At 33.4% G+C, this 24,456-nt stretch overlaps 5 protein-coding genes across 5 annotated transcripts; 4 read left to right on the top strand and 1 right to left on the bottom strand.

The window, feature by feature from the left end:
• Positions 1-2,057: 2,057 nt before the first annotated feature.
• Positions 2,058-3,671, top strand: LOC115444659 (larval cuticle protein 16/17-like). The gene is made up of 3 exons (XM_030170520.1): positions 2,058-2,105; positions 2,523-2,635; positions 3,328-3,671. Exons 1-3 carry the CDS (start codon positions 2,097-2,099, stop codon positions 3,539-3,541), a joined length of 336 nt encoding a protein of 111 aa, XP_030026380.1. The 5' UTR covers positions 2,058-2,096; the 3' UTR covers positions 3,542-3,671.
• Positions 3,672-6,840: 3,169 nt separating this feature from the next.
• On the top strand, positions 6,841-8,185 carry LOC115444657 (larval cuticle protein 16/17-like). The gene is made up of 3 exons (XM_030170519.1): positions 6,841-6,897; positions 7,520-7,632; positions 7,839-8,185. The coding sequence occupies exons 1-3, from the start codon at positions 6,889-6,891 to the stop codon at positions 8,050-8,052; spliced, it is 336 nt and encodes a 111-aa protein (XP_030026379.1). The 5' UTR covers positions 6,841-6,888; the 3' UTR covers positions 8,053-8,185.
• Positions 8,186-11,244: 3,059 nt separating this feature from the next.
• On the top strand, positions 11,245-12,166 carry LOC115444655 (larval cuticle protein 16/17). Its single transcript, XM_030170517.1, has 3 exons — positions 11,245-11,313; positions 11,507-11,619; positions 11,823-12,166. Exons 1-3 carry the CDS (start codon positions 11,305-11,307, stop codon positions 12,034-12,036), a joined length of 336 nt encoding a protein of 111 aa, XP_030026377.1. The 5' UTR covers positions 11,245-11,304; the 3' UTR covers positions 12,037-12,166.
• Positions 12,167-15,263: 3,097 nt separating this feature from the next.
• Positions 15,264-17,287, top strand: LOC115444654 (larval cuticle protein 16/17-like). Its single transcript, XM_030170516.1, has 3 exons — positions 15,264-15,347; positions 16,653-16,765; positions 16,943-17,287. The coding sequence occupies exons 1-3, from the start codon at positions 15,339-15,341 to the stop codon at positions 17,154-17,156; spliced, it is 336 nt and encodes a 111-aa protein (XP_030026376.1). The 5' UTR covers positions 15,264-15,338; the 3' UTR covers positions 17,157-17,287.
• A 2,126-nt stretch (positions 17,288-19,413) lies between these two features.
• Positions 19,414-20,931, bottom strand: LOC115444652 (larval cuticle protein 16/17-like). The gene is made up of 3 exons (XM_030170514.1): positions 20,855-20,931; positions 20,255-20,367; positions 19,414-19,817 (listed from the first exon to the last, which is right to left on the bottom strand). The coding sequence occupies exons 1-3, from the start codon at positions 20,861-20,863 to the stop codon at positions 19,601-19,603; spliced, it is 339 nt and encodes a 112-aa protein (XP_030026374.1). The 5' UTR covers positions 20,864-20,931; the 3' UTR covers positions 19,414-19,600.
• Positions 20,932-24,456: the final 3,525 nt, after the last annotated feature.

The following is a 24,456-nucleotide window of genomic DNA, read 5'->3' as shown; positions in this document are numbered from 1 at the left end:
TGATTCTGCGCTGTTTCGTCCTAAACTACACATTATATTAATTGGTAATGAATACTATTACATAGACAATTTAATAAGGAAAATTTTGATATGATGATTGTTTATACGGTTTTTCATATTATAACTTGGGAATACCCAACGCGACATCTCAACGACTTTACAGTCTTCGATCCCAGGACAATGAATGCAAAGTCTTCGAAACGTCAGAATAAAATTATAAGATAAAAAAATGTGATATGAACAATTTTATTTAAACATCTTGGTAGTTTAACATTGACAAAAGCCCAATGTTTTCTTTTATACGATTATTCGTAAATCTTTGCATTATCCTATAAGTGATGTAGCGAACGTAATTTTTTTAACATTCGCGCATGCGAAAGCAAATATCTGCTACCGACATTTTTCAAATTTGGCGCCAATTGTCTATGGCTTGGTGGCAGTCTCGTTAGAACGAGAGGGTTTAATAATGTATGGGGCGGGATGGCTACGCCATGCTGGCACTCTACTTTACGTGAAGTCAAGTACCGAGCGCGATGGCTTTATGTGAAATATACTACAATAATAAGCACGTTACATCTGTTTACGTCACGCCAGTGTCGCGTCCCCGTCCCGCCCCATACGCTGTGTGACCAAAGCTTAATAGTGTAGGTCGCACTCTAAACACTATAAGAAGACAACAAATTTAAACTTAATTAACCTCTGCTAAGAAATTCGTCTTTTTTAAACACGACTACCACACTTTTAAATTACGCTATTTTTGGTGTCTATTTTTTGTAGACACATAATAAAACACATTCGTTTTTATATAATTAACGACACATCCATAATTCACGCGTTATAATATTATATTTTTATTTATCTAGATTTATGGAATTATCGTTTATAGTATAAAAGTAATAAATAAACAATTGCTTACTAGTATAATGATAGTGTTTCTGATTTCTGAACTTTTATATTTTTCAAGATACGGCAATATTTCGTCCAGGATTTTTAGAATTTTCTCGACAGCTCGAGATGTTTAATAAAAAACATATTGTATATATATTTATTAGTAAATTTAGACAAACAGTCGCATGATTAGAATATGGAATAATTAAAATTTAGTTTGAAAAGAAAACAGTATATAATAATACAAATAATTTATACAAATAAGCACAAAATTAACCAATCAAATTAGTCATACAACAATCATTGTACTCACAATAACATACACAATAAAAAGCTTAGCTCGTCCACATCAATGTAGGTTACTAAAATAGGGTGAAAAGAAGCAAAATAAGGTTATTTCTTAAAATAAGATAAAAAAGAAAAAATCAAAGTTAAATGAAAATAAGCAATACATAACCAGTAACTACAATGAATCTCAACTATGAAGACAGAGAGATTTTTGGAAATAAAAGATTCATTTTTTAATATAATTTCATAACATTACACACATACATACACACACATACACATACCTATACTTTAATACATTTTTTTTATTTAGGATATTTTCAAATGAATATGTGAAAATAAATCGATGCGATACAAGACCAGAAAAAAAATACAAGCCTACGATGGGCATCACCGTTAAAGAGAATTATGTACTTACCTCTATAATGTGGATAAATAAATATTTTGTATATTCTGCCTCATGATGTGACGGGGTGAGGTTATCACCATACCGGGCACAAATTCCAAACTCCGAGCGGTTACTGAGCAAGAAAACCTGATGTCATTTTTATCACCCGACACAGGATTCGAATCCGAGATCTCAGAGCGGAAAGCATATCGCGCAGGAAATACAACTACGCCAGCGAAGCAGTCATCTGATGGATGATTAATTTAATTACCTAGTCTATGCATATGAATGTTAGAAGAATATTATCATTGAAAGATATTAATAAAATAAATACTGCATTCTTTATGGTTCGATGTTATGTAAAAAGAAACTAATCAACAGTAATATTCCAATAATGGGCAAATAGTCCTACAAAATACATGTATCTCTAGGGGCGCTTAGGTCAGAAGAATTGTATAAAAGATTCGGTTTTGAGTGCTCAGGCATCAGTTGCTTAACAAGTGCTATCCGACATTAACAAAACTATATTAAAATGAAATTGGTACGTGTGCTAAAATGTTAAAGTAAATCAGTTTTAAAATATCTTAGTGCCTTGTTCAAGACAACGATCCTGCGTGCTGTGGCCGATGTTGCGGTCTCAAGATGTTTCCCCTAAACCGCAATAAATATCTTTGCTTGGGATATTGACGGACTCCCGAACTTTTCCAACCGAGATTTTTACTCGTTAACGCGCACAGGACTTCTTGATCCTGTCAAAGCCTGTTTGGCAGAAACATTGAGAGAAAGCTATGATAACGAAGTGGCTCTTTGTATTTTATATCATAGAACAATATTTTTTGGAGTAGGAGTTACATTGATACATGATTACAAATATTTAATTTTATTAACATACCTACATTATTTTGTTTTTAATCACAATATTATTTAATTTAATAATATGTAATTTATTTCCGTACAGATTATCTTCGTCGCTTTGGCACTGGCGGCAGGTGTTGTCGCCAACGAACCAGAGCCCCCGAAGATTCTTCGCTCGGAATACGATCAGAAGCCTGAGGGTAGCTATGTCTTCGGGTATGTTATCTATATTATTACAATCTATTAATATAAAAACAAGTTATTGGTTCACAATAAATAACAAGACGAGGGTTCAGTAGTAATTTTGCATATTAAAGGTCCAATAGAACATATTCTTAATTTAAAAATTATTATTAATGTTTTCTGTTTCAAATTAATTATCAGAGAAAATAGACTACTTAATGCTAATTAAAAACAATTTTACCCGGAAATATTCTACTCCAAGCCCAGCATAACGTTATATCAGAACACGGTTTTATTTTTGGTTTTAATCGCGGTTTTGGTTTTAATATTCGTGTTCCGCGAAATAACATTTTTTATGGCAAAAGAACATAAAATTATTAAATTCTTAAAATAATAAACGAACTGCCAACAAACTAAAACAATACTATCCAGAAACTTGACAGCACGTTTAAATTAAATGTATATACAATATACAGAGAAAACTCAAAATACCAATATTATGTAGATTGATATCCTTATAGCGTGAATTTAAATAATAACCAATGTGAATGGTTGGAGATGTGATCTGTGCATCACATACAAACCAATTTAGGTTTAAGTGATGTTTATAATGTAACTTTTTGTATGTAAAAATGTAAACAATACATAAATAAATGAATAAGTAAAAATCTTAAACGACACCTGTTCTACAAAACTATAGTTTTTAAAATCTTCTTAATTCTCAGGTTCGAAACAGAGGATGGAATATCGCGTGACGAAACTGGAGAGGTAAAAGAAGCTTTGGACGAAGATAACAAACCTCACAGTGTGGTTGTAGTCCGCGGACAATATTCGTATGTCGACCCCGACGGCAACCCGCAGGTCATCAAATACTACGCCGATGAGACCGGCTACCACGCGGAGGGAGACTCCATCCCCAAGGTGGCCTTCAGGAGATAAACTCCTCCACAGTGAACTACATTGATACCATCGACTGTTTTAACTGCTAGCCAGATTAACTGCCTTACTTAAGTGTGTTAATATGTTGTGTTATTCTTTAATAAACTAAAAATAAAGTCGACATTAAATACTTATATTATTTTTTTGCAACGCTCCTTAAAACCACTACAAGATGTTAGTATTTTAATATTTCCGTATTGGCCACAAGACCATCTATGAGGACTTATATCTATTTTAGCCTCTCTCACACCCCTCCGAAGAAAAACCTCCCGTAATACTGAACACGGGCAACACAGGTTTCCCATCTTCCACAGTATCCATCTGCCCCAAATTACCCAATTATATTAACATATATGTTACAAATATCAAAGCTTAACATTTTTATTAATTAGATTTTTAATCCAACTAGTACTTTTGGAACGATACTCCAACGAACAATAGAGCAAACAGACAAACAATTACATATAATCTATATACCAGCACAATCTTTACGTATTGTTTACAGCTATGCACGAGCTTTCTTTACAACTAGGAGGGTTCTTAGGTCTTATTCTACCACGATGGCCTGCCGCGGGTTGGCAAACATGACATACCTTCAAAATATGTACTTATGGAGAATATTTATGTATGTAGACCTTATGGTATTTTTTTTGAAGCGGACGATATTTGATAGGTATTAAGCACACATGACTTCGAAAAGTTAGAGGTGTATGTCTTTGAACCTGTGGAGCCTTGTCTTGTACAGTCCGTTCCATTGCCAACCAAGCTGTCGTGCAACTCCTGCCGAACCTAACTCTTGACCGGGCGCATGCAAATAATTCTTAAGCGGGCCTCCGACGCGGGGAAGTTTTGGGTTATAATATTACTTGGTATTAAGAATATAAATAAAGCGCAAATATTAGACTTCACATTAATTTTTTTTTCGATGAAATTTTTCCCCACTATGAGATCTTCCTACATTATAACTAAGAACCTTCTTGATCTTATGCATGTCTATAATGATGTTATCTTTTAAACAGAAAGATCCGCAACGAAATCGGTTCATTCGTTTGGAAGCTACGATGTCACAAACAGAAATACAGAAACATTTTTTAAACTTATAATACTCTTCTTTTTTCTGTAGGGATTAAGAAAATAATTAGGTAGGTACTACTTTGTTACTTTAATTTTTAATTATTTAGTTTTATTCAGTGTTCTCACCAAAACGGTGCGATAACAATATTTTACGAGCTATCTCATCAAAATTTGTAATACTCTTACATATAGAAAATAAAATCAAACATAATTCTTCTACAATATGTTATTTGTATCTTGGCTGTTTCAAATTGTTTATAATGTGGATATTTTTGCATTAATTTCATAATGAAAACACTTCTATAATTGTTATACTACAAATTATATAAATTGGTAACGAATACTATTTAAACATTAATTGACATTATTTTGGTATAATGATTTGTGATATTTACGCGAATAGTGTCTACCTTTCCCAAGACAGATGTAAAAATGGAATGTTCCTACATTACTATAGGCAATGACGAAAATTATTTTAATAATTCAGATGAAACTATTTCACGACATTGAATACTGAGGCCCCATTTAAAGCTGGATTCTGACTTGTAACAATATAATATCAAACCGAATCCCGATCGAACCGAGTGTCACCAACGCGTTGTTAGGCTAGTTACAGACGGAGGTCTTCACCACACGGCTCGAATATTTTAAGGTATGTGAAGTGTGGTGACCAAAGCTATAAAGTGTAGGTCGCACTCTAAAACTTATGTGAAGACAACAAATTTGAACTTAAATAACCTTTGTTACGAAATTGTTTACGAAATCTTTTTTTTGACACCACTACTTAAATTCTAAATGATGCCAATTTTGGTGTCTTTTTTGTAGAAACATAATAAAGCACATTCGGTTTTATATAATTAACAAAACATCCGTAATGCACACTTTATAATATTGCAAAAGTAAAAAAAGATAATTAAATAGTATAATAGAGTTTCTGATTTCATGAGTTTTTATTTCTCGAGGCACGACCATTCTCGTTCAGACTTTTTAAAATTTTCTCAATTTGACAAGATTTTAAATGTTTAAGGCGATACCTCAAGGTCCATTTTCATACATCATGGATATTTCTGCCTTTAAAATTTCGCCATATTAAATTTTAAAGGCCGAAATATCCATGATTATTAATTATTTTTACGTTTTTCTTTCAACTGCGAGAACTAATCACTAACTAGACGTGAATTTAAATTCTTTACTTGCCAATACTTGTTTAGTTACCCAGATTAAAGCCGAAACAAAATGTATGAAAATGGACCTTGAGGTATCGCCTTAATGAAACATAATATGTTACGTAAATTTAAAGACACAGTCGAATGACTAGAATATCTGACCATTAAAATTTAGTTTTAAAAGAAAACTGTAAATAAGTATTAAGTATAAATAACCATAAAATTAACCAAACAAATTAGTCCACAATAACATAATACAAAGTAAGCATTGCCCGTCGACGTCAACGTATATTACTAAAATATATTAGTGTGTTTAAGAAACGAAATAAAGTTATTTCCTGAAATAAAATACAATAAAAAAATCTAAGTAAAATGAAAGTAAGAAATAGATAACGAGTATCTACAATGAATCTCAACTATGAAGACATAGAAAGATTCTTGGAAATAAATGAATAATTTTATAATTTCATAACATTACACACCTATACTTTAATACAACATTTATTTTTATTTAGGATTATTAATATGCGAAAATAAATCGATACCTGCAATATAGAAATAGAAAAAAAAATACAAGCCTACTATGGGCATCACCGTTAAAAAGAATTATTATAATTTGCATAAATAAATATTTTGTATATTCTGTCCCATGATGTGACAGAGGTAAGTTTAACACTATACTGAGCACACATTTCCAACTCCGAGCGATACTGAGCAAGAAAACCCGATATCACTTTAATCATCCGACCCGGGATTCAAACACGCGGTCTTAGAGAGGAAAGCATATCGCGCAGGAAATACAACTACGCCACCGAAGCAGTCATTACATCTGATGATCAATGCAATATAATTACCTATGCATATGAATGGTTCATTTATATGATAATTGATACATATTAATAAAATAAATACTGCCTTCTTTTTGTCCAATGTTATTTAAAAAGAAACGAATCAACAGTAATAGTCCAATAATGGCCAAATAGTCCTACAAAATATGTACCTCTGGGGGCGATTAGGTCAAAAGAATTGTATAAAAGATTTGGTTTTGAGTGCTCAGGCACCAGTTGCTCATCAAGTGCTATCCGACATTAACCAAACTACATTAAAATGAAATTGGTACGTGTGCAAACTTGTTAAAGTAAATCAATTTTAAAATATGTTAGTGCTTTGTTCAAGACAACGATCCTGCGTGCTGTGGCCGATGTTGCGGTCTCAAGATGTTTCCACTGAACCGCAATAAATATCTTTGCTTAGGATATTGAGGGACTCCCGAACTTTTCCAATAGAGATTTTTACTCGTTAACGCGCACAGGACTTCTTGATCGGTGAACCTAAAAAACAAGAGAGAACTAGCGGCCAGTGCTATTCTGTGATTACAAAGAGTGTTGACGTATTATCTATACAGTGTGTAAAGACCAAGGTGCCTTGTTGGGTTTCAGCGTCTGATATGACCTGAAAATTTATAATTTAATAATGACGCGCAATTTATGCTTATACATATTATAATTAGTAGTTAAGGTAAACAAATTTAAAGAGGGCCTGTTTGGCAGAAACATTGAGAGAAAGCTATGATAACGAAGTGGCTCTTTGTATTTTATATCTTAGAATAATGTTCTTTAGAGTTGGAGTTACAATGATACATGATTACAAATATTTAATTTTGTTAACATACCTACATTATTTTGTTATTAATCACAATATTATTTAATTTAATAACATGTAATTTATTTCTGTACAGATTATCCTCGTCGCTTTGGCGCTTGCGGCAGTTGTTGTCGCGGACGAACCAGAGCCCCCGAAGATCCTTCGCTCGGAATACGATCAGAAGCCTGAGGGCAGCTACGTCTTCGGGTATGTCATCTATTTTATTACAATCTCTTGATATAAATAAAAGTTATTTGTTCAAAATAAATAACAAGACAAGGTCTCAATAGTAATTTCCATATTATTTTGCAACACAACACATTCTCTCATTAAAGATGTCTATTTCAAGAGCAAATCTTTAAAACCACCTGTTTTACAAAACTGTGTTTTTAAACATCTTCTCTTATTGCCAGATTCGACACAGAGGATGGCATATCGCGTGATGAAACTGGAGAGGTAAAAGAAGCTTTGGACGAAGAAAACAAACCTCACAATGTGGTTGTAGTCCGCGGACAATATTCGTACATCGACCCCGACGGCAACCCGCAGGTCATCAAATACTACGCCGATGAGACCGGCTACCACGCGGAGGGAGACTCCATCCCCAAGGTGGCCTTCAGGAGATAAACTCCTCCACACTGAACAACATTGATACCATCGACTGTTTTAACTGCTAGCCAGATTAACTGCCTTACTTAATTATAGTATGTTTTGTTATTATTTAATAATCTGAAAATAAAGTCGACTCTAAACCTTAGTATTACATTGTTTTAATGCTTCTTAAAAACACTGCAAGCGCTTAATTTTTAACATATTCTTTTTGCCCACAACATCAACAATTAGGACTTAGACTTATTTTAGCCCCTCATACCTTTCCGAATACATTGTTCTGTAACACTGAGCACGGGCAACGCGTGTGTCTGTCTGTTCTCACCCTGAGGGCATCTCTCTCTACACTAGCTTATATGTAACAAATATCAAAGCTTAATTTTCATTAATTCGATTTTTAATACAACGAGCGGTTTTGGAATGATACTCCGACGTACACTGAAACAAACAGACAGACAATAAAATATAATCTATATAGCAGCACAATTTTGACGTACTGCCTACCGTTATGCACGAGCCTTCTCTACAACTAAGAGGGTTTTTAGTCTGTAGTCTACCACGAAGGCCTGGTGCGGGTTCGTTCAAAATGATTATGGAGAATTTTAATGTATTTAATTTAAACCTCACGGTTCTTTTGAAGCGGACTATATGTGATAAGCATGAAGCAATACTATTAATACAATATGACTTTGAAAAGTTAGAGGTGTATGTCTTAGGCATTGAACCTGCGGAGCCTTGTTATCTGCAGTGCGTTCCATTGCCAACCAAGCTATCCTACAGCTCCTGTCGAACCGAACTCTGGACCGTGCGCACAAAAATACTTCTTAAGCGGCCCTCCGATGAAGTTTTGGGTCATAATGTTACTAAGTATTAATAATATATTTAAAGCGCAAATATTGAAACTTTTATTATTTTTTTTGGATTTTTTTTTTCTACTATGGGGAATATTCAAATAAGTGAATTGATCTTACTTAATTATAACTAAGAACCTTCTTATCCATGTCTATTTTGACATTATCTGTAAAAAAAAAGATCCGCAACGAAATCGGTTTATTCGTTTGAAGCTACGATGTCACAAACAGAAATACAGAAACATTCTTTAAACTTATAACACTCCTTTCTTTCCTGTGGGGATTAATAAATGAATTAGCTACTAATTTTATAACTTAAATTATTAATTATTTACTTCCCAGCAAAACAGCGAGCTAACCGTATTTTAGAGGCTTTGTACTCACAATGAGTAATACACATACAAAAAAAAATTAACATCATACTTCTACAATATGTTATCTTTATCTTGGTTAGTTTCGAAATAGTTTATAACGTGGATATTGTTTCTCTAATTTCATAATGAAAATACTTCTATGATTATTGATTCTGTACAATGTACTCCTAAACTACACATTATATTAATTGGAAATGATCACTATTACATAGACTATTTAATAAGTAACATTTTGGTATCATGATTTGTAATGTTTACGCGAATGGTGTCTACCTTTCCCAAGACAGATGTAGGTGCAATTTCAGACTGAAATAAAAAAAATTCTACTCTTAAATTGAATGTACTACATTAATATTAGTATATACATATAAAATAATGTAATTAGTACATTACTATAGGCAATAACTAAAATTTATTTAATAACTCAAATGAAACTATTTCGCGACATTGAATACTGAGGCCCCATTTAAAGTTGGATTCTGACTTGTAACAATATAATATCAAACCGAATCCCGGTTGAACCGAGTGTCACCAACGCGTTGTTAGGCTAGTTACAGACGGAGGACTTCACCACACGGCTCGAATACTTTAAGGTATGTGAAGTCGAGTACTGAGTTCTTGTGGCTCTACGTGACATATTCTACAATAATAAGCACATTACATATTATTATGGTCACGTCACGCCAGCTGTTTGACCAAAGCTTTAAAGTGTAGGTCGCACTCTAAAAACTATATATAGACAACAAATTTAAACTTAAATAACCTTTGCTACAATATTGATCTTTTTTTTAAATACGACTACTTTAATTCTAAATGATGCCATTTTTGGTGTCTTTTTTTGTAGAAACATAATAAAACACATTCGGTTTTATATAATTAACGAAACATCCATAATTCACACTTTATAATATTATATTTTTATTTATCTAGATTTATGGAATACACGTTTGTAGTACAAAAGTAATAAATAAACAATTGCTAAATAGTATAATGAATAAGGATTTCTGATTACTTAACGTTTTTATTTCTTGAGGCACGACAATTTTAATCCAGTGTTTTCAGAATTTTCTCGAATTGTCGAGAAAATGTTAAATTTTTAATAAAACAATGTATAAAAATTTGCAGTCGAATGACTAGAATATGACGATGTAAGTATAAATACCCATAAATTCAAGCAAACAAATAAATCATATAATGGTACCCATAATAACATAAAACGAAAGTAAGCTTAGCTCTTCCACATCAATGTTATTTTACCTGATAGTAAGTGGTTACCGTTGTTCATGGACATCGGCAGTGTCAGGGGCACAGTAAAGCCGCTGCTTACAGTGAAAACCTTTTTTAACTTACCAGTATAATTTGGTTAAAAATCATTATTAAATAAATTTTATTAGTATTATTTACTATATGGAAATCGCTCGCAAATATGGCCTTGCGTGATATAATACCTACGCGAGTTTCTTTAGTTCTAGGATCCCTGGAGTGGATTTCTAAAGCTCTCGGGTTTTTTGGAAAAAAATATGTTTCGACTTGGGTCAGACTTCTAGGGAATGGGGGCAGCTAGTGCATTCCCATTTTTCCCATTATGTGATAGTGGTATTATTATATCGGATACAATATAGCAATACCCGTATACCAGATCCTAGTTTGATACTGAGATGAAAAACCTAATAACACTTCGATCACCCGATGCGAGATTCGAAACTTAGACCTCAGAGTGAATGCACCGCGCAGGAAAAACAACTACAACACCGAGGCAGTTGTTATCTTTGATTTTCCTTTTATAGCTAATGGTCAATTTAATATAATTTACCTAATATATGCATATAAATGTTTTTAAGAATATTATATTAATAAAATAAAAACTGCCTTATTTATTGTTCGGTGTTATGCATGTACAAAGAAACTAGTCAATAGCAATGGGCAAATAGTGCAACAAAATACGTACCTGTAGGGGCGGTTAGGTCAATAGTATTGTATAAAAGATCTTGTCTTGGTGGCTCAGGTATCAGTTGCTTATCAAGTTCTAACCGACATTAACCAAAATGAAATTGGTACGTATGCAAAGTTGTTAAAATAATCAGTTTTTAAATATCTCAGCATCTTGTTTACGCCAACGATCCTGCGTGACGTGGCCGATGTTGCGGCCTCAAGATGTTTCCCCTGCACTACAGTGAAATCTATGTATTATTTTGTTTTTATCATAATATTATTTAATTTAATATCATGTAATTAAATTCTGCACAGATTATTCTCGTCGCTTTGGCACTTGCGGCAGGTGTTGTCGCCAACGAGCCAGAGCCCCCGAAGATCCTTCGCTCGGAATACGATCAGAAGCCTGAGGGCAGCTACGTCTTCGGGTATGTTATCTATTTTATTTCAATCTCTTGATATAAATACAAGTTATTGGTTCACAATTAGTAACAAGAGGAGAGTTAATAGTTATTTCCGTATTGAGATCCAACACAACATATTCTTTTATTAAAGTTTTCTATTTCAAGTGAAAATCTTAAAAATACCTTTTCTACAAAACTTTATGTTTTTTAATCTTTCACATTCTCAGGTTCGAAACGGAGGATGGCATATCGCGTGATGAAACTGGAGAGATAAAAGAAGCTTTGGACGAAGAAAACAAACCTCACAATGTGGTTGTAGTCCGCGGACAATATTCGTACATCGACCCCGACGGCAACCCGCAGGTCATCAAATACTACGCCGATGAGACCGGCTACCACGCGGAGGGAGACTCCATCCCCAAGGTGCCCTCCAGGAGATAAACTCCTCCACAGTGAACTACATTGACACCATCGACTGTTATTTGCTAGCCAGATTAAAATCCTTACTCAAGAGTGTTAATATATTTTGTTAGTCATTAATATCTTGAAAATAAAGTCGACTTTAAAAATTTGTTTATTTTTTACAACAATAGAAGTGAAAGATTAATTTATCCATAGATAATTATATTGAATAGTTAAACACACTTTAACCTTCTTAGAAGCAAGGTGAATAAAATAAATAAATCGTATAAAGCAAACTGTGGCTACGGTAGCCAATCTTAACAAAGGTAAACCAGTGCAATAGGACACACTATAATGCACAAGTGATTGTGTATTATACAGATGCACTCTGTCTTCTTTCACTCTTATACTCCGATGAACATTCCGAAATGACCATAGAGGGATTAGGTGCATGACTAACGTCATTACATGCTTTCCCAGGCAAATAATGCTGCTAAGGTTTTGATTCGGAGTTGAAACTGTTTTCTTTATTCTCGAAGCTTTTTGAGCTGACCTGAGATCTCAGCGTACCAAGCATGGATTACGATTACACTTGGTTAATAAGTGAACAATAAGTAAAATAACGAAGTCATTGGAATTAAAACTATGAGATTAGAAAATAGTTTATGATCAGAACATGCAGAACTGACATAATATTCATTTATATATAGGTACATTACCGTTTACCGTTTATAATCTGTAAGAGTTATACATAGATGTCTAAAAAAACGGATTTAAGAAATGTAGTATTTAAAAGTCTGTGGTTTAAAAGAGTTACTCTAAATAATATAAGGTACACTTAACAACTTTATGTCATAGAATAGATAGGTATCATGTTGAATACAATTATGTTCTACATTAATAAACAGGTAAATCTATACAATCTAAGTTACCAGCCTCAAAAGAAAATAAACAGAGAATAGGGAAAGGTACTGGTGATTACTAGTCGTAGGTCTCTCATATGTGAGAGTTCTCCTGGGTAGGTACCACAGCAATGTCTATTTCTGCTGCCAAACAGCAGTGTGTAGTCACTGTTGTGTTCCGGTTTGAAGGACATTGTAGCCAGTGTAACTACTGGACATGATGAGACTTTTCATCTCACGTCTCAGAATGGCGAGCACAGTGGAATACCAAGCAATACTTGACAATTGAAGATGTTGGTGTTTTTACTGTTTATGGGCGGTTGTATCGCTTACCATCAGGCGAACGGCAAGCTAGTCTCGTCATTCAAAGCAATAACAAAAAGGTACCAAGCGTCTAGAAATTTTACTTATTATGCAAATCTCAATAATAAATTTACATTTGATTAAATATTTTTCTAACACAATGATAAAATATACAAAATTATCACTGGTTATTATGTCGTGATTAGTTTGCACGCTATATTTCGATTATATGAAACCACCTAACCAGGGCGCTATATTGAGTATATTATGCTAAATTTTATTTCATAAACTGTTTATTTACCCAAAACACACTTCTAGATACATTTTACTTACTTTTTGTTCCTTTTTAACCTAGTTTCGAACTAAATGTGATTTTTACAGACTACGCGTACAAGAATATGGTTTCGTCTGGAAAGAGAAATGTGTTTTTTTTATCGGCTATCTCTCCGGTACGGCCATTTTATCCAGTTTTATCTAATATGAATTAAAATACGAAATCTATTAAGAGTCCGTGCGGCTGTTCTAACCAACTGATTTCCTTTTTTTTAATGGAAAGTTATTCATCAAGCATTAGGATTTACTTAACTCTTATCTTTCTCGAGTTATACTCAAACGCGATTCCCTCCTGTAGATATCTTAGGTTTTCATGGGAAAAGTTGGAAATTTTAATGGTATTTTTATAATATACGAAAATTCATTTTTGTAGACGCTAATCTCCGAAAGCATTAAATGTTCCATTTCAATTTGAAGAATAAGAACGTTTTGGATCCGATAAAGGGCGCTATTATCAAAATATAAAAAAGATGAAAGATAGTCTAAACAAAAGATGCGGTCTACGTAAAAGCTGGTCTGTAGCAAGACTACATCTGCCAGGTGTTTAGCGAAATTAAGCAACTGGAACTCTGATGACTAAAGATAGCACGTGTCGGTATAAACATAAAATCAATGACACATTTCCTCAATTTGGGAATCTTAACACAAAACATTAAGACCAACGTTTATAAATACAAACTTACAGAGGTAGAGTGTTAGCACTAGACGAGTGACGATTTTTTTTTCTATATTATTTCCATAGCGTTAAGTATTTCCTCCATTATGAATCCATAGATAAAATCGGTTTTGAAATATGACGAACCTTCGCAAATTGATAGACAGGTAGACAAATAAAGAAAATGCTCTAGTCATGGGGACTTTAATAAGTACGAGGCGTACATACTCTCTTCGTTTCTTACGTGCGTGTATCGACTTTGAGCAAGGAAATGTTTCGAAATTGGTTAATGGTTGTTCCAGATCAGTTAATATGTTGTGTATCAAATATTGTAATTAACACACTGCCTTGGTCGCGTGGTTGCATTGCGTACGCGTTACGTTTATCGCATTCGTATCCCAGGGCCCTTATTCTCTATCCCGCACGTTATTTTAATAGTGCGTAACAAGCACGTAACACAACGCATCATGTTTAGGACTATAGAAATTTGGCTTACAGAATACCATTCCACGCACATTTCTCGAAGATAACATGACACGGCCGCGTTACGCGTTTACACTATCATACAGAATAAGGGCCCAGGTCGGCTTGTGTTTGGGTTTTTTTTATCCAGTATCAGCATGAAGTCTGGAGTTGAACCCGGTAAAAAACAATAAACTACTCCATGTCACGTGGGACTTAAAATAACTGGTGAAATGTGGATGTATTATATTTCTGCCTACCCCTGCAAAGGTACAAGGGTTGGTGCTATGTATGTATGTAACAGGTACGAGTATATTCGACATTTTGAGTGCAATATGGGATAAAGGTCGCACTTTATGTCATTATGGGATCCATTATTGATTTATAAATATAAAATACTTATTTAAATCATCCCAAAGCACTTATCAATTCAATATAATTCTTTGTTATTACCGAAAGCATAGGTTCAAGATATTATTAAAACAAAATACGTTTTATTTCTTATTCGGTGGTATGTAAAAACAAACTAGCCAACAGTAATAGTCTTATAATAGGCAAATAATACAACAAAATATAAATCTATAGAGGCCGCTAGGTCAGGAGAATTATATAAAAGATCCGGCCATGAGTGCTCAGGCATCAGTTGCTCATCAAGTGCAAACCGACATTAACCAAACTACACCAAAATGAAATTGGTACGTGTGCTAAGTTGTTAAAGTACATTAGTTGTAAAATATCTTAGCGTCTTATTCAGGACGACGATACTGCGTGTTGTGGCGGATGTTGCTGCCCCAAAGTGCTGCGTTGGATTTGCGTTGTATTGAATCTTTATGTTTAGGATTTAAGTGAATTCTATATTACCATCTGAGATATTTGAACGGAAATGCGGAATCTCAGGATTTCTTGATCGGTTTTTGGTTAAGCTGAAGCTTCCGTAAGACTCACGGGCAAGCTCTTTGCTGGGCGTTTATTGCCGGATCGCACTCGGATGACATCTGCGAAGAAGTAAAAGTTACCGAGTGATGACGTGTTGTTGATACGCAAGTTACACAGTGTGGACTGTAGGCTAACTACGCAGTGTTAGACACCTCATTCCGCCCCGTGATCAAGAAGTCTGCAAAGTCTTCGAAAAGTCGGGAGAAAGAAAGAGAAATTAAAATATATAAACCACGATAAAATCTGAATAATAGTTTAATTTTAATGTCTAACATTCGCGTAAACATAAGAAATCATTACGCAGTGTTGTTGGATTTCAACCTTTATATGGACTGCTAAAGTATTCTCTAATAAAGACGTGTAGTTTATGTTCATTTATACAACCAGAGATCAAGGTACGTAAATTCCTAGGCAACTCGTTAGGCGGAAAAGCTACAATATCTTTCAAATGACGGGGCTTATTGCTAGTTCTTTGTTATGCCGGTGTATTGCGTTTTATCTGTGCAGAATGTCTGTTGTATAAAACAATTTTGACCATTGATTAACCTTCTTGTAAAATAGCTGATTGATCATCATTCACTTTTAAATAGCGCATATTACTGGTTATAGCGGTTGGGTGGCAATTGTTAAAGTTTTATAAAAAAAAATATTGTAATTGATCATTAAAATACGTCAGCATGGTTTATATCATTTTTTTAAAAGCATTTTAGCTGATTTCTTAGCGTCAATGTTAAAATTGTTTACAGTGCGATTTAATATTATTGCTATATCGTCTATGTTATGTGTCCATTGGATATCCTGGGAGTAAATTTAATTTTAGAGAGCTACTAATCTTAAGGCCCTCCCACGAGTAAATAACTTTGAGCATCCGTTTCATATCAATATGTATGGCGCACGAGTTTTGTGTGTCAGGTACACATCTTATATTAGGTGATAAATACCGAATGAAAATGATTACATATAGTGACTATTTTATTGTTGTAATTAGTATTATAATTAGTAATATTTTTGTTTTTAACCGCATTGTTATTGAATTTAATCGTGTATAATTTATTTCTTCACAGATTATCCTCGTTACTTTGGCACTTGCGGCAGTTGTTGTCGCCAACGAACCAGAGCCCCCGAAGATTCTTCGCTCAGAGTTTGATCAGAAGCCTGAGGGCAGCTACGTCTTCGGGTACGATTATTGGTTTATTGCAGTTCTTTTAATACAAAAATAGGTAATTTTCTTACGAGGCGAAGCTCAATGCGGTTTCTGCATTTAGAACCAACACAATATTTCCTTTTATTAAAGTTTTAAATGATACTTTCTTTACAAACATGTAGTTTTTACGATCTTAATTGTTATTCCCAGGTTCGACACAGAGGATGGCATATCGCGTGATGAAACTGGAGAGGTTAAAGAAGCTCTAGACGAAGAAAACAAACCCCACAGTGTGGTTGTAGTCCGTGGACAATATTCATACGTCGACCCCGACGGCAACCCGCAGGTCATCAAATACTACGCCGATGAGACCGGCTACCACGCGGAGGGAGACTCCATCCCCAAGGTGCCCTCCAGGAGATGAACTCCTCCACAGTGAACCACATTGACCATCGACTGTTTTAATTGCTAGCCAAATTAACTGCCTTACTTAAGTATGTTAATATAATTTGTTATTTTTTAATATCTTGAAAATAAAGTCGACTTTAAACATTAGCATTACTTTTTGCAACGCCCCTTAAATCCACTACAAGAGGTTAGTTTATTAATAAATTAGTTAGAGGTTTAAAACGGGCGGGACCGTAATTAAAAGCTTGTTTTTAAATGAAAAGCATTGACTTTTCCATTCAAGGCAAAGACGGTAAAACAAAATTCATTTTAATTAAAAAACATTAAACTTTATAGTTAGTTATAGACCGGACATCAAGCCAAATTTTTGCCAATTAGTAATTGGTAATAAGTCACTGTCTGATTTGAAATGTCCGTATGACAGCATCTGTAGATATTTATACAAAAATAGTAAATTTACAGAAAATATGCTTAGTCCATTGAAATGTTACAATTTAAGGACCGAATATTGCATTTGTTAGAGGACGCAATTTTATTTTTGGGGCATGTGTGGGGGGTCAATAGAAACTTAGCCTCAAGTTTGTGGGATCGGCACCCTTGTCCCCGGCCGCCATCTTGGAAAAAGGGGTGAAAACACTTTTTTCACGATATCTCGGAAACTATGCATCTTACGAAAAATTTGTAAAGTCATAATTTGTAGCAAATTGTTTGCTACAAATTATGACACATATCCCTAAAAAACGCAAAGCTCATGTAACATTTCAATGGGCTAGCTAATATTCGCATTAAAAAAATGTGATTGATGACATGGAAAAAATATGAAGTATTTTACATTGATGTTTTCCTATTTTGCGGTAGATTGAGTAACCATCACAAAAGCGCAAAATTTTTGTATGACAATCTTCTCAATGTCCGCGCTATATAATCTTAGAGCACTTTGTTATAATTAAATAAATATCTGAAGGAAGAACTTAATTAATCAAAATATATAGAATTATATGAATATTTATTTTAGGTATATTTAATTTATACGACTTGTAGATGGTTGAAATGCATATCTTAACTACTGTGGCTCACGAATTGCTAGAATAACCAACTGGAAAGTTGACGTCTACATATCGCCTGGCGTCTGAAACCAAAATAAAATATAGTTTGGACAAAGATTATGCCAATGCCAATCAGCGGACTGACATCCACTGTCGAATGTAGACCTCCCAAGTATGCGCCAACTATCCTGGTCTTGAGCTGCTTGCACTCATGCGGTACCTGCCACACACACATCACGCATTTATCCCCGAAGGGGTATGCAGAGGAGCAACTAAGGCACCCACTTTTCGTCAAGTGTGTTCCGTCCCATGATGTGGTACTAAATATTTTTTAATAAAATCATAATATATTTTAATATGGCAAACATTTTGAGATTAAAACGAATATTATGTCTGTATCGTTGCAAAACCATTGGTACTAAAAGAATTCCGAGAATATTATGAAATGTGACTTCTTAAACAGATATTTAACTATTTTTAGAACTAAACGTGAAATCGATGATTTATTATTTAAAGTATGAAATTTTGAATGTTAGGGGTAATTATAGATTAGACTTTTAAATAATTTATAGGCGTTGGTTCACCCAACCTTTCATTAGTATCAAGGTAAGGCACAAATAAAATATAGTATAGATACAAAAACATGGACGTATGGTAACCCGAGAGAAACTCCACCAGTAACCCACAGAAATTAAATAAATAGAGGTAAATAATGGTCTTATCTAACTAATATTATAATAATGAGTGTTTATGAAAATGTTTCGGTGTTTGTTAGAAGTAAACGCAGAAACAGGTGAACGGATTTGGATAAAATTAGGCACACTGATAGGTTAATTCGCAGATTAATATAGGCTATTTTTATCCCGGTAATTTGTTCCCGTGGGAAATAATGAAATATTTTATGAATTTTTTTAATAGGTGGCATTGGCGTTGTACAGGTGGAGCTATAAATTCCGACGGTGTTTTAGAGTCTTTTATAGAGAAAGGATTTTCTGGCGAGCGAAGCTGCAGAGAACACACAGTTCTTTATAAGTATTGATTCTTTGCATCACGTATACTTGCCAAATTATAGTTTAAATCCAAGTAGATATATCTAAGTAATGCATGTAATTGTTATTACTTCGGTAAATAATAGTGAGATAATTAAATTTATTTTAGTGTCATGATGCATTAAATATGAACAATATTGGTGTTCAATTGTATTTCACATAAAATAAAATCATCCAATTTTTTTTGAGTAAATTTATTGACTTTTGTACATTATGTTAACAAAGATAACAGTTAACAAAAATCGCACAAATATGGCAGGAAGCATCAAATAACAGCAGAAAACGTACGGCTGACGCTTCACCGTGCGTTCATTATGGCAGCAAGATCATTAGTCTAATACTAGTTGGTCCTGGTTGTAAGGTGCTTATCTCCTGGCGACAACAACTTTGGGGATGGAGTCTCCTTCAGCGTGGAAGCCGAACTCATCAGCGTAGTAGTTGATGAGTTGCGTCTTGCCTTCGGGGTCGACGTAAGAGAAAGATCCACGCATGACAACGACTTCATGGGGCTTGTTTTCAGCGTCGAGAACTTGTTTCACATCACCGTTTTCGCTGCGGACGATTCCGTTTTCAGTCTCGAAGCTGTTGAAGAAAAAATAGTAATATTATTATATAATGAATAATGTTCTCAATTTTATGATTGTATTCTACATGTCGTAAGTTTTGATAGGATATCGCTTAAACTAAATAATCGAATATGAATTTAGGAAATGTTAATTTATTGTAAAGTTACTTTATGTCCCCTCACTGCAGTATCAGGATTAAAGAATTGGGACTCAGAGTTCATTAAACTGAACTGATACATTAGTAAGTACACAAAAACTCCTGAACCACATAAATTTAAGTTATGAAAACCAGATGTTTTAAAAGAATCAGATAGGAAATTATACAACAAATATAAACAGATTAATAAAATGGAAACAAACGTTAAAAAATACCGATCTTTCAATCAGTGCGACAAAAAGGGACTTTGGAGTGTAAAGATGTATAATATAAGTTTAAGTAAATTATGACAGTACTTGTATACGTAGGCACCATCGGGGTTGACATCGCTAGATGACTTGAGGATCTTGATGGGCTCAGCGGGAGCAGCGACGGCGACGGCCGCGAAAGCAAGAGCGACAAGGATTACCTGTGAAATAAATAGACGTTTTAAAAAAAATAATAAGATGATAATACCATACTTGTATTATATATTATTCCACTGCTGGGTACGGATCTCTCACTACTGAGATTGTTTACGTCTTGATCCAGCATGGTGACTTAGTTCGCCTTGGTAGAGTTCACATAGATTCGATTCCTATGGAGAATTCTTATGTAGATTGTACTTCACGATGTTTCCTTCACGTAATTATCCAAAAAGTCTTAGAAGTATGCTTTCGGTTTTGAACCTGCGGCTTGGCTTCGCCAGTATTCCCAAAAATGTTATCGTGCACTTTTAAAACCATAACTAACACTTAAATATTTAATATTAACAGCACACAATAACACTTCAAATATTATTTATAAAGTTTGGCGAAGCGCTTGAGATGTGGCTGTAGTTTATATTATAATTTTACACAAAATATAAATGTCAAAGTATTAAATTATGCATATTATAGTGAACTAGAGTGACGTACCGATTTCATTTTGAATGAGTTTGGTTCGTGCTGGTAGAGCTAATGATACCTTTTGGCATGTGCAAAGTGCTTTTATACATTTCTTCAGCGGAAATGACCTCCAAAGTATCTTCATTTCGTTAAATCTTGCATTCTATTGATCATTTATTTTTAGTGTGGATTGATACTTTTACTTTATTTGTATTATTGATTGGCGAGTCGAAGAAACTACTCGCTTAATGATAAGCGCCACACCGCCTCTAAGGAGTAGCAACACCATCGAACCTCTGAATTTTTAAGAATTATTCTATGAAGATATGATATTTTATAAACCCAGCTTATACCATTAATGAATTACTTTTAAATATCATAAAAATCACCCTCTGCGTCTGTCTGTTTGTCTTAACGCCGTAAACTCAAAAAGTAACGAACGTATTTCGATGAAATTTGGTATGGAGTTAGTTTGGGAAGGACATAGTTTACTTTTATCCCGGGAAAATATATCACGGCACTTTTATGCCACAAAAAGCTAGTTTGGTTGTTTGTTAGAAGTAAACTCGTGAACAGAACAACGGATTTGGCACACGGGGAGACCATGTCCTGGATGAACTCATAGGCTACTTTAATCTTGGTGATTTACTGAGAAATAATATAATTTTTAAAATAGATGGCGTAAGTGTCCTATAAGTATCGGCTAGTTCCATGAATCGTTACAATGTTTTAGGGATTTCTGTAGTAGGAAAAGCTTGTCATGCTGGCGCAACCACGAATAAAGCCTAGTATTCTATAAAGATGACTTAGGTCTGGTTTTTCAATTATCAGATAAAATTTATGCGTAGGATAAAATGTAACATAAACGAATAAAAACATTACAGGCATGTGTTAATTTACTATATTATGTTACAATTTAATTGATGAAAGCTTTTGTCTGACCATACAAAAACCAGCCCTAAAAGAGGAATGCTCTCAGAGGGGAAAATGTTTTTCGGGATAAAAGTCCGGCTTTATAATTTTCCGAGATAAAATGGATCCTATATTTTAAGATTGATCTCTACCAATATATCCGTCAAAAGCACATTTAATATTTTGCAATAGTTTTTACGTGTTATGTGTACAAACATATAGACAGACAGAAAAACAGAAAAATAAAAAAAACTGTTGTTTAAACTTCTGTGCTCTATAAAAGTCCAATTTTAGTTTTTTTTTTCTTTATCTAAAATGTATAGACTTGGGTCTGTTACAAGTTTATTATTGGCAAAGATAGATGTATTTCTCGTCTCGACAAGTTTAACTTGATCATCAATCATCGTTCATACATTTTATAAATGTTATATTCTAAGCATGTAAATGTAAATAATATGTTACATAAAGTTAAAAGTGCTTGGCCAATTTAGTATGACGAGGTTGGTTTTTAACAGCGAATATCAATGAAAAATTCTAGGGATTTTATATTAGAATATAAATGGATCTAGTCTAAAATGGCACTTAAATCTGTAAAATATTCAGAAAAAAATTTGAAGATATGTTCTATAAGTTATATACAAAACTATACATTATGATACTTTGAGACTTCCAAGTTAGTAAATCGATGTTTAGCTATTGTTCGAACGTAACTTACTCTCGCGTCAGAATTTATTCACGATTGTGTTCTATTTCAGTTCTCGGTTTTATCCAAATACTTTCTACGATTGTATAATATAATATGCGGCTAATTTTAACACTCCAAACACCTTTGCAAATTCACATAGGAGTAGAATTAATAAAAAAATTAAGTTCTTGTTCCTTACTTAGATCATCTTATCTTTTTGGAACTTATTGCATTTATCAACGAGTGACCGACAAAACTGCATTATGTCGCAAAAAAAGTTAGAGTACGGAGTCATTTTTATTTCTAGCTCTCCTTCAATATAGTATGAATAATTTTTTGAATCTTCTCAATAATATTTATAAGTGCTGCCTGGACTTCATATCGATGACTTTTCTGATTTTTAAAGCCCTTGTTTCACCTTTTAAAGTAGTACAACTAAATCGATGAGTTGATTATAATATCTGAAGCATGCAGTTTTATTTCACACTATAAAAAATATTTTATAAACTTATGTTACATAGTAATTAATTAATTATACCAATTATTTTAATCTTGTTTTACATGCAAATAACATTAGATTAACAGCAACTAGCCATACAATGGGCAATTAATTACAAATTAAAACACTTAAAAAAATTTAATACTTCCGCATACATAAACTTGCCACAAGATAAAATTAAAGCGGACTACTAAACTTACGTTCTTACATGCGTTTATGGGCTGAATAGTAAAAAAACGCAATAATATAGTAAGATGTGTAATTTAGTTCGTTAACTATCATGTAAGGGTAATTAATTCGTTGATTATCTCTTGTAATGCATAATAGTAACAAAACATTTGACCTTATTTTAATGAATTATAAAGCATTTTATGACGATTTTGAAATGATGTCATTTATTTGATCCATTTTTGGGAAGTAATGACGAAATTTATGTATTTATGAGAGACATTGTATGTATTTACAGCCCTCGTGGAAAAATAGGGACCAGTCATTTGTAATCTGGAAAGCTGAAGGTTCGACTTCGAGAAATGTTCTTGTTATTCTCAAATGTTTGATTCTTTGTGTTAATTTAAGTCAGATTTTTTTTATTTATTGAGTAGTGTTATGTATTACAATATTATATCATTTAGCACTAATAGTTTTTACAATTGTAAACGCGTTGAGACGTGCTCATAAAATAATGTATAGATTTTGAATCTATTCTATCTAAAAATACACATCTTATCAACATGCTTGTTATCTGGTCATACGACTATGTAACTGAGGAAACCCTTCACTTTGTTCATGAACTTATCCAATTTTGTTAAATTAGCATTAATTAATATATTGTTAAACTTAGCCAAAGAAAATATTTCAAGATGACGTTAGTCTGGGATTCTAATTAAAACTTGTAAATTGTTCGTAGTGCTTATTTGTTCCTATCAAGCTATTCGATCTAGCATTGAATTATATATTATAAGCAGGGTACCGATACAGATAGAGATAACAGTTTTTGTGACGTTATAAATACCTATATCGTGATTTTAAACGGAGATTTTCAGATACTTCAATTGGAGGCACAGCTAAAAAAATGGCTGTAATGTGCAGTCAATAAATTATTTTCACATAATGACTGGAACTGACTGTGGCTACAATAAAATTTAAAAAAATAAACAAATATATTGATTAGTTAACTTTAAGATATATTATTCTTTGTCTAAAGCAAATTGAGGGGTGGAAAAACTACAATCTGCGTTTATAATATATTCAGTAAATAGGCCACGTAATGTCACGTTGAGAAGAATAATATTTACATCATTAAAGTTAGAGTGTATTAGAACGCCACTAATCTACTTTGATAGTGGAGAACTGTACTTGTATCATAATTCTAGGATTTTTGGTAAATTAACTTTATTCAGCTATTTTTAAATACGGTATAAATATAAAATTGCGTGTTACACAATATTTCATACCATGTGTCCCCATAAGCTTGTTATACTAAAAAAATAATATAATATTAGCTCTGTATTATAATACTGTCCAATTGCTGGGCAC

The sequence above is a fragment of the Manduca sexta genome, chromosome 26, assembly GCF_014839805.1.
Source record: "Manduca sexta isolate Smith_Timp_Sample1 chromosome 26, JHU_Msex_v1.0, whole genome shotgun sequence".
Lineage (NCBI taxonomy): Eukaryota > Metazoa > Arthropoda > Insecta > Lepidoptera > Sphingidae > Manduca > Manduca sexta.
The sequence above is the reverse complement of the archived record's forward strand: the minus strand, read 5'-3'. Positions and strand labels throughout refer to the sequence as shown.

Coding starts and splice junctions, on each gene's coding strand:
- LOC115444659 (XM_030170520.1), top strand. Junction 2,636..3,327: donor GAGGGTAGCTATGTCTTCGG/GTATGTTATCTA, acceptor CTTAATTCTCAG/GTTCGAAACAGAGGATGGAA.
- LOC115444657 (XM_030170519.1), top strand. Junction 7,633..7,838: donor GAGGGCAGCTACGTCTTCGG/GTATGTCATCTA, acceptor TCTTATTGCCAG/ATTCGACACAGAGGATGGCA.
- LOC115444655 (XM_030170517.1), top strand. Junction 11,620..11,822: donor GAGGGCAGCTACGTCTTCGG/GTATGTTATCTA, acceptor TCACATTCTCAG/GTTCGAAACGGAGGATGGCA.
- LOC115444654 (XM_030170516.1), top strand. Junction 16,766..16,942: donor GAGGGCAGCTACGTCTTCGG/GTACGATTATTG, acceptor TGTTATTCCCAG/GTTCGACACAGAGGATGGCA.
- LOC115444652 (XM_030170514.1), bottom strand. Junction 19,818..20,254: donor GATGGTGCCTACGTATACAA/GTACTGTCATAA, acceptor TTTCTTCAACAG/CTTCGAGACTGAAAACGGAA.